This window comes from Lissotriton helveticus, chromosome 5_1, assembly GCF_964261635.1.
Source record: "Lissotriton helveticus chromosome 5_1, aLisHel1.1, whole genome shotgun sequence".
Lineage (NCBI taxonomy): Eukaryota > Metazoa > Chordata > Amphibia > Caudata > Salamandridae > Lissotriton > Lissotriton helveticus.
Window position 1 is genome coordinate 434,934,932 of NC_136065.1, and position 13,341 is coordinate 434,948,272.

At 41.5% G+C, this 13,341-nt stretch overlaps 1 protein-coding gene across 2 annotated transcripts in view; it reads left to right on the forward strand.

Moving 5' to 3' along the window:
• CEP104 (centrosomal protein 104) overlaps nucleotides 1–13,341 on the forward strand; it is a 577,612-nt gene that overhangs the window by 323,917 nt on the left and 240,354 nt on the right. For both annotated transcript variants that reach the window (XM_078642632.1, XM_078642633.1), the window contains exon 12: nucleotides 10,833–11,006. In XM_078642632.1, coding sequence (XP_078498758.1) covers nucleotides 10,833–11,006 — 174 coding nt within the window. The remainder of the gene's footprint in view (nucleotides 1–10,832; nucleotides 11,007–13,341) is intronic.

Sequence of the window (13,341 nt, forward strand, 5' to 3'; positions counted from 1 at the left end):
CCTTTGTTCAGTTATGACGTTATCGAAAAAATGGCGTCATCTCAATTTTCGCATTAATTTGAAGAAGCTGACGTTTAATTCCAATGAGTTCGTATGGGCTGCAGGTACGAATGATGTTCATTGAATGTACGTAGGAAGCTTCACACGACTCGTGGAGACTCAGCCAGGATCACATTTTTTTTAACCCTCATCTGTTTCGTTTTATTCACTTTAATCGCATGGTGGTGGATACAGCCGAAATGCATTGAGAGGGAAGAGAACATATATGAATGTCAAATATATGGATATATTGCATTTTGGGAAATGAAGTTTCCATCGATATATGAAAAAATATGGTGTGAATAAAAACACAGAGAAAGAATGAATTTTTTTTTTTTTTTTTAATTTTTTTTTTTATCAGGTATAGGAGGCAAGATGGCGCCTGAGTGAGAGGACGCTGCTGTATCACTCTCACAGACTCTGTGCTCCTGCTGTGTGTTTTTTTTTCTAATGGCTCTGATAAGCTAAACTGAGAATCGAGCCATGTTGATTAAAGAAATGGTATGAGGAACTGGATGAATTCTACTTAGCCAAGGCGGAAAAAGTGGAAAAAAAAAGCGTGGAGACCTTTTTACGGAGCGGTCTTGATGAGATTCTGTTCCTGACTCTGTTCTGGTGCCCCGGGAGGAAGCGAGAGAGAAGTGCTTCGGAGTAGCGGTTCTCTCTGGGTCTCGGACGAATAGAGCATAATGGTGTTGTGTTCGGCATTGGAGGGGTGACGGAGTCCTTCAGAGAGAAACCTGTATTGACATACTGTGAGTAGACCCACAGACCCACAGACTCACTGACCTGTTGACCCGCAGAGCGTCTCTCTGGGGGGGTGAGCTGCAACTGCAAGTGCCGATCGGTGTCTCGTGTCGGAGACAGGCAGAGGAGGAAAAGGAGAAAGGAGGAAGGATTCAAGCGGCCTGAGATAAGAGGTGAGGTGAGGTGAGACGAGGGAGGCGGTGTGGAGGCGGTGTGGACTGAGACTGAGACTCGAGGTGAGGCGGCGTGAGGGACAGTTGCAGCTCCCATCGCTCACTCCCATTTCTCCCAGTGCCATGGCTTTGCCGGTATTCACCATAATCGGTATGAGTGTGTCCCTGATGCCGACGATACGGCAGTAGTCTGGTGGTCGTGGACACGAACAATCTTCAGGGTCAAGCATCGTGTTGTGCCTACGGCATTCTACACTACATTATTCAGGGCTTTCGCTCGGCATTTCACTCCTCACTCCCGGTTTTGCCCGGTGTGGAGATCCTGTGTTCTCTCCTCTCTGCCTTGTGGGGGGGAACGGACATCACTTGTCTCGTGGGAGTCGGCGAGTCTTTAAAGAAAAGACGCGAGGATAAAAAAAAAAATCCCAATCAGTGTACTCCTCAGCAGCTACTCAGCCTCGTCCTACAGTTTTTCTTTTTTTTTTTTTGTTTTGCAGGGACCTTAATTGACTGGATAAACGGGGCGAAACCAGCCTTCATTTAATACCCTGAATTCCCTTATTATTCTGAACCGAACTAAACTATTAGATAGCTAATACTTTTAGTAGAGTGGTAGTTTGTTTGAAAAAAAAAAACAGGATACAACAAGCACTGTGGTGAGTGACTGAGCGATTAGAGCTGATTAGTGCTGATTTAATATTTTCCCAGTTGTCTGCAATGAGAGTGGGGCCAGCAAAGAATAAAAACTCGCTTGGACAGCTGAGACAGACGCAGAAGCAGAGATTGAAAGTAAAAACCCAATCTATAAATGAACATATACAGTCTACATTTGGCTCTATTAGGCATCAACTGGTGAAAGTGGCAATTCAGATCGTGCTTGGTGGTCATCGTATCATAAGTGTGATAAATTGCATATACAACTCACCTCGAGAACACGAAGTACAATCATGGTTACGGATCCCTATCCATGTAAAATTGCATAAGGGAGGGTGTAAGGGAGGGCGAGGTGTGTGGAAAGCGATAAAAAGCAAGGATCAAGCAGAAGCAGTTACCACAGCCTCTCCGCTCAGCAGCTCATCACCTTTTATTGAAACTTTTGGGTTAGGTAAGACATTTAATAAAAGATTAGTCATGGAAGACTCGGTCCCTGGAGCAAGAGCTGGAGTGTCAACTTCAGTGTCAGGGTCGAGCCTTCAGAAGGAGCAAACTGGGCCAATAAAGCACAGTGAGACCAACCCAGGAAAAAAAGTGGAGAATACACTGGAACTATCAAGGGATTTAAGCAACTCAACGACATCTTCTAGGAATATAGGCGGAGATGCTTCTACACCGGAGCTTGAAAGTGTTGTTGACTTATGCAAAACGATGGATAAAAACGCAGATAAAAACACAGATAAACGACTAGAGACAAAGGGACCAGAAACTCAAGGAGCCAAGGCAAAGGAAATTAAAAATAAACTACGAGAAGAAGGGAAAGGGAGAGAGAAAGATAAAGAAAAAGATACATCAAAAGGGAAAAGTCCTGAAAAAGGAAAAGACAAAGACCAAAATAAAAACAGAGACAAAGACAGAGACAAAAATAAAGATAAAGAGATGGAAACTGAAAATGAAAAAATCAAAGAAAGAAATAAAAAATGTCCTGGTGAAAAAGAGAAACTTCAACGAAAGGATAAAGAAAAGGAGAAATGCATTCAAGTAAATGATGATGTAGAGTTAATGGCAAAAAAGCTAAGCGACTCCAAACTATTAAGAATCTGAAAGCAAATGCTAAAGCTACCGAACAAGCCAGTACACTTCAGCCCAGTATATCCAGTATCTTTAGCCCTATACCCAAGGAAGGGGAAAAATGTTTCAAAACACTCAGCAATGGCTGAATTATCATCTAAGAATGAGGAGAATATGATGACACTTCTGGAACCAGCCCCTGAAACATCGGTTAAATCTTTTTTAACGCAACCTGGCTATAATGAGTGTCCTAGTTCCTTACGTAATCCCTCTATTGTGAAATTACTACAATCTGAAGTGGAAAATCCATCTGAGGGATCGGATGCAGATATATATGAGACCGGACTATCTACAACAAGTGAGATTAGCGATGATGACATTAATCTGGATCGAGGTTCAACACCCGAAGGTACTGACTCCTTAGACGCTAAGAAATCTAGCACTTCAGATCAAGGCAATACCCCGAGGGGAAAAAATTTGAAAAAAGGAGAGTAAGGAACCAAAGGCTCAAAAAGTCAAACCTTGAAAAAAGCTCAGACCAAGGAAGCCTCACTCGGCTAGTCAGTAAAAGCAGGAACAAATCCAACAATTCTGATGAAGTCGTACAGGCTCAGTATAGGGAAGAGGACTTAAATGGGAGCGGCAATCAATCACAACATGGATCTGCTGCAAGAAAAGGGAACGTGGGTGAGCCTTCTTCAAAAGATATCCTGACTACTATCAGAGACTTCCACAAGGATATAAAGAAAGACAGTGAAAGGAATCATGCCGCCATCCAGAAGCTAGAAGGGGTGGTTAACAAAGTAGGCAGCACCTGCACTGAGATATCGGAAAGGATGGTATCTCTAGAAACTCGTACTGAGTATTTATAGAAAGATGTTGCCTGCCTTCAAAAGCAAGAAAAAATTCAAGAAGGGATCATTAGAGACTTAATGTTCAAGGTTGAAGAACAGGAGAATCGCTCCAGAAGAAATACCCTTCGCTTTCTTGGTATCCCGGAAGCTGTGGAGAGCAATGACCCTAGGGGATATATAAGTAATCTTCTGAAAAAAACTTTTCCGGAATTGCAATCGTGGGATATGGACAAAGAAATTCAGCGGGCCCATCGCTTTCCCCTCACACAACGTAAACAAACTGAGAACTCTACCAAATACCCAAGGGCAATGCTGGTATATTTTGGCAACTTTCTTTTACGGGAAGCCATCTACGACCTTGCACGGCCTATCAGCAAGCGGCAGTACAATGGATTCCTTTTTTTTTTGTAAGACCAGACTTTGCACATTCAACAGTCGAAAGAAGATGGAGAATGCGGCAGCTCTTCGCTCCTTTCGAAAAAGTTGGTGCTACTGTTTATCTACAAAATCCTTCCCGTCTGAAAGTAATCTTCAAAGGAACTACGTGCTTTTTCAATAGTGAAATACAAGCGGATGGATACTTGCAAGAAATATCGGACACTGCAAGGAAGGATAAATAATAAACATTATGAGCAAAAAAAATATATATATATTGAGGATAAATTAATTGCCGGAGATTCGTAAAATAACTATTGTTAGGATACGGTCTTAGGTTTTCATTTTTCAGATTTGTTTTTTCCCTTGCTTTCTTCCTTCTTGGCTTTTGTGCTCTTTCCTTATGTTCTAATGGCGGGGCCAGAGGCACTGAGAGTGATCGTTGGTGTACGGATCACACAGACGCCCATACCTGGATCCGGTCGGACCCAGGACGCCTCAATGGGTGGTTGGGGGGGGACTGGGTGGTGAAGGGGGGTAGAGGGGGGATGGGTTGGTGCCGGGTGAGTGTAAACAGAAAAAAGAGAATTCATGATACTACTGTAATTAAAATCAGGCTGAGATTAAAAAGCGTAACAAGGTATGTAGTCATACGTGTTTTTAGTATGCTAAATGTAAGGCTGAGTACAAAGAAGAACCTAAGACAGAAGTATGTCAAAGCTTAGGATCTGCTCTATAAATACAGGGGGTCTAAATGACTGGAAAAAAAGGGGAAGACTTGAGGAATTTGGTAAATTTACACAAATGGATATTATGTGTATGCAGGAAACTCATCTACCATGGGGGAAAAGGCACTGGTTAAACCAAAAGGGATTCGAGACTCTTTCTTGTTCCTCCCAAACGTCTACTATTAGGGGGGTGGCTATCATTGGCAAGGTCAGTCTGGGGGGAGCTAAATGATTTAAGGCTGATACCATGGGGCGGTGGGCATTATGTGAAATGAATCTGGGCATCACTATTTGCTGCATCTATGGGGCTAATAGCGACGACCCTGATACCTTCGACCGTATGGAGAAGGAGCTAGCAAGTTGGCCAGCACCCATAGTGGTCTGTGGGGATTTTAATATCTCTGCAGATTTCGAAGGGGGAACAGGATATACCGGGCGTAAACCCCGGGTGTATCGGGCAGTATGTTCAATGATGGACTCACACGGTCTGAGGGATGTCTGGGGTAGCATCGAACCAGGCAATTCATGTTTTACATATTTTTCACACCCATTCAAGAAATATTCTAAGCTTGATTATTTTATGATTTCCGCCTCAGAGATTAGTAGAGTAGAAATCAGCAAATTGCCCATGATAATATCAGATCATAATCCATTGTTATTAACAATAGCTCTCAACAGACTAGCTAAACCAATGAGAACATGGACCTTTGACAGGAAGCTTTTAACAGATAGTACATATATAGCTCATATGAAGAATTGGTCACGGGCCTTCTTTGACGCAAATAGATATAGTACATCGCGTAACACTGTTTGGGACAGTTATAAAGCCGCCTTAAGGGGAGAAACCAGCAGCTACACTTCTCGAAATTGGAAAAAACTCAATTTAGAGAGAGAACAATTAATGAATAAATTAACAGTGGCTGAGGAACAGCACAGAAAAGATATGTCCGAGGGAAGGCAGGGAACGCAAAGTTTAGACAGAGTGAGTACTATTAAAGCTGAGATACAAAAGCAATTAGCTAAAAAAGCAGCCGCTGAATATAAAGCACAAAGAAGGAATATGTATGAGACCGGGTAACAAGCCGGGAAAGCACTGGCACTACGTATTAGACAAGCGACCTCCAAAAATATTATTACACATATAGAAGAGCAAGGTAGGACCTACGAGGAGCCAAAGGACATCATAAATATCTTCAAAAGATACTATCAAACACTCTATCAGGAAGATCCGGTTACTGAGGAACCAACGATCGAGTGGACAGGATTGGGGACCAAAATGGCTCAGGGTGATAAAGAAATTTTAGAACAATCCATTACTATGGATGAACTCTTGGAAGCCCTACAAGATTTGGCAGCAGGGAAGGCTGCGGGCCCCGATGGCCTACCAATTGAATTATATAAATGTTTATCGGAGGAAACATCTACACTTTTGTTAGATCTTTTTAATGGGGTTATAAATACAGGTTCAATCCCTGAGACATGGATGAACACCAATATAGTGGTGTTTCATAAAAAGGGCAAGCCCACGGAAAATCCGGGTTCATATAGACCCATATCTCTAATAAACGCGGACAATAAATTATACGCTAAGATCTTGGCAACCCGCTTAGGACGGATCATTGGGACCCTGGTCTCTCCCTGGCAGCATGGTTTTATTCCCGGTAAGGGAACCACCGATCATATTAGACGAGCTATTACGTTGTTTGATATCCATGCTGCCGGGGACGGGCAGGTCGCAATGATCCTCCTAGACGCGGAGAAAGCTTTTGATCGCGTCAGATGGGATTTTCTGTGGAGCGTGCTTGCCGAAAGGGGGTTTGGACTAAGGTTTATGAAGGCTATTCAGGCTATGTATACTACCCCAGCCGCGAAAATTCAAATGATGGGTGAGAGTTCGGATAAGATCTTTATTACGAGGGGGACAAGGCAGGGATGCCCATGCTCACCCATTTTATTTGCACTGTACATTGATCCTCTAATACGCCAAATAATTAATAACATTGCAATTGAACCGGTAGTTACGATGGGATTTCAAACAAAAATTTTGGCATATGCCGATGATTTGCCTGTCATCACCACCGACCCCGACGTGGCTATGCGCAAAGTGGTGGCCATTACGAGTAAATCAGGTTATCGCTTAAATGTGGGTAAAACGCAGGTGCTCTGCTCCAAGAATATAAATAAATCAGATTCCAGATTTGTTAATTCTGTGGTCTATCTGGGGATAACGATCAATGCACAGCCGGAGTTGATAATTAGAGACAATTTCATCCCCCTTATGAAATCTATGAGGGAGAATCTGAAAAGAATGGATACATTACAACTTTCAATCATAGGTCGTGCTAATGTCATTAAAATGACCATGTTCCCTAAGGTGCTATATAAATTTTGGTCGATCCCCTTTAAAATAGAGGGGAAAATTATCAAAGAAATAGAATCCATTTTTATGAATTTTTTGTGGCAATATGGAAAGGTCAGAAGATCCATGAAATTTATGTATTTGCCTCAGGAAAGGGGGGGCTTGGGACTGCCAAACCTCAGTTACTATCACTGGTCTTGTCTTCTTACGCAGATGACTATATTATTTGAACCCGGGGGAAATAACACAAATTCCCCGAGTAGACAGGATGTTATTCCATCTATATTTGAATTGCTGCTTGGAAGTGAGGCTACCGGGGTACTATTAAGGAGAACAGAAAGAAGATATTACAATAAGTCAAGACTCAAGACACTTGAAGGGATATGGGGGGTCTGGGTAGCAGCTCAGAAAGCACTGGCAATCCCTAAATATAATCACCACACCCCACTCTGGAACTCGGGCCTCTTTTCTAACCTAAGTAGTGATGGGTCTTGGAGACACTGGCAGCGACAGGGTATTCTAACACTCGGGCAAGTTATGGTAAGAGACGAGTGTAGAACCCTGGAAGAACTGACACAAAGGTATTCCCTCCAGGGCAACCACGATTACAAATATGCTCAGGTGGTTAGTACAATTAGATCAACAAGGCCTCTTATCATCTTAAGGGAGAGGTGTAACTTATTGGATTATCTGAAGGGGAGTAAACTCAGAATCAATGGAGTGTATAGGCTGTTTGTGGAGGAATCCCAGGATGACATGGGCAAAACTGAGGCAGCTTGGGCTTCAAAATTGGAGGATCCGGACATTGACCTGGACAGAGCTCTTTCAATGGATAGAAGACTTTTACGCTCCTCCAATTTAAGAGCTCAGCACTTCAAAACACTATTTAACTTGTACTATACCCCCTCTAAGCTTTATGATTGGGGTAAGAGGGAGAACAGTAACTGCCCCAGATGCTGTAAAAGTCCTGCTGATATCGTCCATATGTTTTATTACTGTGAGAAACTCGGATCAATTAAAACAGAGATTGAATTATTCTGGACGGGGCTGTTGGATGTTCAGATAACCTTGTCTCCAACACTCATGATTATAGGATGCCAAAGCGAACTGAAATTAAATATTGAAACTGAAGCTCTAATTTTTATATCTACAGCTGTACTTAGAATTTTGATTTCAGCAGCCTGGAAAGATACCGAGGCCCCAACCTTCCAAATGTGGTTGTCTAGACTATTGGGAATACACAATGTTGAGGCGGCTCTCTATGAATTTAAGAGTAAAAAATCAAGAGAAGTGGGGATGAAGATCTGGGCACCAGTGGCTGCTTGGCGTGATAGCAGATTGTAGATTGTTGAAAGATTATAGGATCCTTAGGACGATGGCTATGGTAATGTTCTCAACTGTTATATTTTCTTCTTATCTAATTTTCGTTTGCTGTAGCAGCTTAATATTTACAATATTCATATTAAAAAATAGTAACTATTCGATGTTTTAAACGAACTATTCATCAGATACTAAGCTATGTAATCCGACAACTGATCTGTATATTACCTTTCTATTTGTCAATTCAGGTGTATTGTTTATATATTGTATCTCGCTTTTTTCTCATTTAAATTATGTATATTGTTTTTTTCATTATGCTTCATGGATTCTCAATAAAAAAAGACAAAAAAAAAAAAAGAGAAAGAATGAAGCCAGAAGGGTAAACTCAGTAATATTTTTTGTCCAACTTGGCTGGATATACAGCAACTTTTACCTGAGCCCAGGGAGACAGCCTAAGGGATCTTGGAACTGCTACCTTTTAGCCAATATACACTCCACATATCATTTCCGGTGCAAAATGGTATCAGTGCGGAGCAAAATGGCGTAATCTACTGGCAGGTACTGCTGAAAAGTTTCCAGATCCAGCCTGATGCCTAGGGAATATTCAAAAAGTGAGGAAACTGTAGCTAGTCTCTACCAGAAAGAGCGTTACCAAAGGTAAATAACGTATTCTTCTCTTTGTCACCCTAGCCCGTTCGATGCACGCGTCGGCCAACGGCTGTCGCGAGGTAGTGTTGCGCACGTCCGTTGGCCCACTCTTCACATCCACGCACCGTGGCGGGATCCACGCCGCGGTTAATTGTTATGTTATTTTTGTTCCTGTCCATTTTTTCACTACAGTGCATTGTGAGCTCAGTTTCTTGTCAGCAATTTCTTTTTAGTGCTTTCTCTCATACTAGAAGGATTCACGTTCTGGCCAAGATTAATTTTGGAGTGCAATTTATCTCCCCAGTCTGTAAATCCTTTCCCCTTTGCATGGTTTTCCTCTATCCTAGGGTGCCTAAGATCTATTTTTACTTTGCCTTGGATGTGCAGCTACTAATAACTTCATTTGACCCCTTATTCAGTTCCCTCCTTCCCTTTAGGGCTACCTCGGAGCTCTGTCCACTGCCTTTGGTGTATCACTCTGGCGCAGCTCCCCTTCCCAGCTCCTCAGTTAGCCCCTGCTCTGCTTGCCATTCTCTTACTTTCTCACAGCCCTAGATTGAGCCTCTAGGCACCCAATCAGTTGGATACTTAGTCAAAAAAGCTTCACTCTTTACAGTCTGATACAATATCAAGAAGTCATTCCTACTATACAGACTCAGGACAGACGAACTTCACAACACCCATTATGAATTCTTTCAGACGTAAAAGCGATGAATGAATCTAATCTACGTATACATATATATATGTATGTATATATACTTTGCTATGTAAAGATATTCAACTCCGTGTCTTGAGGAGACTGTCCTTTATTAAGCTGTTTCTTTTCTGTGTTCCAGATATGCCTGCTGCTCGTTTTTTACGAAACATTGTTATGTGTACACGTTCAACCTTTATAACATTTTTGCAAGGGCGAAATTCATGTTGCCTTGATGTTTAGCTACAAGCTTTTATTTGGGACCAAGATAAATAGTAAACTAACTACAGTTTCAAAGACGCAAAATTGTTAATTTAAGTACTTTTTCATTGTACCTTTTCCACAGGAGTGAAATTGTATTGCATGTATGAAATAAACAAAAGTAGACTGTAAAATGTTGTGGAAAGCTAATACCCTGGGAGAAGTTAGTGCATAGACACTTGATGAAGAGTTTGTTGTCTCACTGAAGTGCTACCAGTGCCACGGGTTACCCAGTACATAGTGAATGTTACTATGTCACTCCTACATTACCCAGCATAAATTATAAAGGGTCATATTGGCTGGAGGGGGGCTTCTTGCTAACAGGAACACGTTTGATGTGTTGGGCATGGTTGTTTAATCCAGATGCAGAGACGCACACAATGGCATGTCAACTAGTCAAGCAACCATGTTATCATCATCTCTGCTGCACAATGCATTCACTCTTACCTTGTGGTTTAAGGCAGCGGTACCTAAACTTGGGCCCATTTTCCTGTGCACAAATCCCTTATAAGTTTCCTTCTCTTTTCCGTCATTCTCTGACCAGAGTCATGTTAATATTTTGGTTGTGTTAAAATGGCGCTTTGGACACGCAATATTGTGCAGTGTCTATTTGAGAACAAAATTAAAAGACTTCCATTGGTTCTTGGTGTCTATTCCACTTTTTAATGTTTTTTCTGGTTGTGTGCTCTATCAATGTTTGTCTTAATTGCTTTAAGCTGACCTTGCTCATAACACTTTGCCAAGCTCCATTCGATTAACAGGGTTGGTGATCATTGTGCAACTTCATTTACTAGAGACATTTTTAAGCACTAACAGGTTTCCTTCTTTCCGCAAACCATAATTGTTGTAATACTTTATGCTCAAGGTTGCCTGAAAGTTTTAATAAGATGTTGTTTGTTACCCTATCAGGTGTTCCAGGCATCACTCACTCTCCTAAAAATGATCATCACACAGTATATACCCAAGCACAAACTAGGCAAACTGGAGACGACCCACTGTGTAGAGCGATGCCTTTCTCAACTCCTCGCTAGAACTGGTGATTCATCCACACGTCCTAGAGTTGTTGCTACAAACTTCATTCAGGTAAGCTCTTGTTTGTGGGAATCAAATGCTGCTCAAGGCAGGTGTGTTGCAAAAAGGCAGAACCAAATGTGGGTTAATTTTCTGTTTAAAGGACCAATCTGAAAAATATTTGCAATAGAAAGGTTTATTAGATTGATGCGAAGGCAATTAAAACCCAAGTTTAAGGGAATAGAAAGCAAGAACGTTGGTTAATGGTAGACACAGTGTATCAGGAAATACATGAATAGATATCTAAAACCTCCTTACTCTCACTAGAGCACGCCATTCAGAAAAACTTTCTAGCTGAGAAGTTTATAGTGAATGAAAATGTTCTCCCTGTTTGCAAGGCACTTCTATGTTGGACTGGTGTGACTTTGACAAAAAAGGTCTGATTTTTGCAGTTAACACACCCTACTAGTCTAGTCACACTTCTGATTTATCCACACTGTTGTGGCAGTGACTTACACTGCTGTTTTGGTGAAGATCGTAGCAGGTTGAAGGCTGTAACATACATTTTATTTCTTCTTTTGTGTCTCTACTGCTTGGGCTTGAGTTGCTCCTGGGGGGACTCCACACAATAATTTACGGTTGTGGAAACATTAAGTATTTCGGAGTGTGTGAGAATAGGTGCAGTTGGGAAAGCAAATATATACTATCTTTTCATTGGTTTGTATTATTCAGATTAAGCCTCAATTGATGTGGCTTAGTTGTCCACAAGCAATATATGACATATACTTCCCCAGCTGTTACAGAGGCTAACCTCTAGATTGGCGGGGAGAAGTATATAAGAACTGTCCCTGAGTAACAGTAACCTAACCCCTATAAGCTAAGCAACCAGGCAATACTAGATTAAGTCCATCCAAGACTGACAGAAGCCCAAGCTGGTGAGGCAACCACAGAATAATACATGGAGTTGATATTGAAGTTACTAAATCCCAAGCCAAGCCCTGCAGTTTCGGTTAAAGAACCGTACATTATTGTGTGGAGTCCACCCAGGAGCAACTGGAGCCAGAGCAGTAGAGGCACGGTTTAGCAATCTGAAAATACGACATGAGGATCTGTCTCAGAGCGACATAAGCCTAATCCCATGCAGACATGGTCAAACAACCTGAACTTGCACAGGAAGGTCTGTGTAACCTGATATGTAGCTTTAGTGTGTACACTTGTGAAGTCAGTCAGAGATAGCCTGGCTGTCTATTCAGGATGTGAGATATGCTTAACTTTTACATGGTGAAATGTCAAACAAGGGGGGAGGAGGATGGGAAAGGGTGAGAAGGACTTGGGTTGGGCCCTAGACCCTTCCAGTTCCAAAAGCCCAAACAGGGAACATACCTCAGGAAGATGTCTTAACCTGGATGCCTGGGAGTAGGGGTTAACTAAGGTTAGTAAATACAATGAAAGAGTTATACCGACAATATATTATTTCTTCACTGTATTGTGTTCTTGTACATCTTAAACCTAAGACTGTACTGATGCTGCTTTATGGCATTGTAGCTGTCCATGGCAAGGCAATGAGAAACAGTAACACATTAATGGTTCTAGTACTCCGTATTCTGACTTCTAAGGCTCAAATCATATTTTATCTGGTCTTACGATTTGTCCTTTAGCTGGTACTCTTAATTTTTTGCAGAATTAAAACCTAAGAGCCTATTAAGTTAGAATTGGTTTTAATGTATACTAATTATGCTAGTTATAGGCACCAATGCTAACTCATGAGTTTGGGAGGATATCATGGAGATGTGTTTCTGCGATGACACAGTCAGCCTTCACTCTTAATGCGATCTGACCAAGAAATAATAGAATATCTATAGGTCAGGATCTGCTGAACTTTAAGCACTTGAAGTTAATTTTTCATTGGTTTTGAATAACACAAAATAGTGAATCAAATGACCAACATGCAATTTGAGGCATTAAGGAAGAGGGCTATTTAGGATGTATTAAATGGAGGGGAAGGATATTGAATGACTCCATGGATCTAGGTAAGGCATCTTAAGCTACTCCGCATTTGGTGGATAGGGAAAAAGGACACCTAGTGGAGAAATGAGAAGTGTTGTTGCATTGAAAGGAAATTCCTAAAACAGAAATGTCAAGAGACCTAAACTATAATGTGGAATCAATATTCTTTTGCATATGGTGACAGGAGGATCATAACGTCTTTGGGGAGGGGTTTCTTTGTTCCCAAGATTATCCTATGGTACAAAAGTAGCAAGGGTTGTCATATTCAAGTAGTGTACTAGCGCTCATACATCATTTAGGAATCTGCAAGTTCTGTCGCCATCTAAAGGGAAAAGTTATATTAAAGTTGGGGATGGTGCAATGGTTAATGTGTATTTTGCAATCACCTTACAATATAACT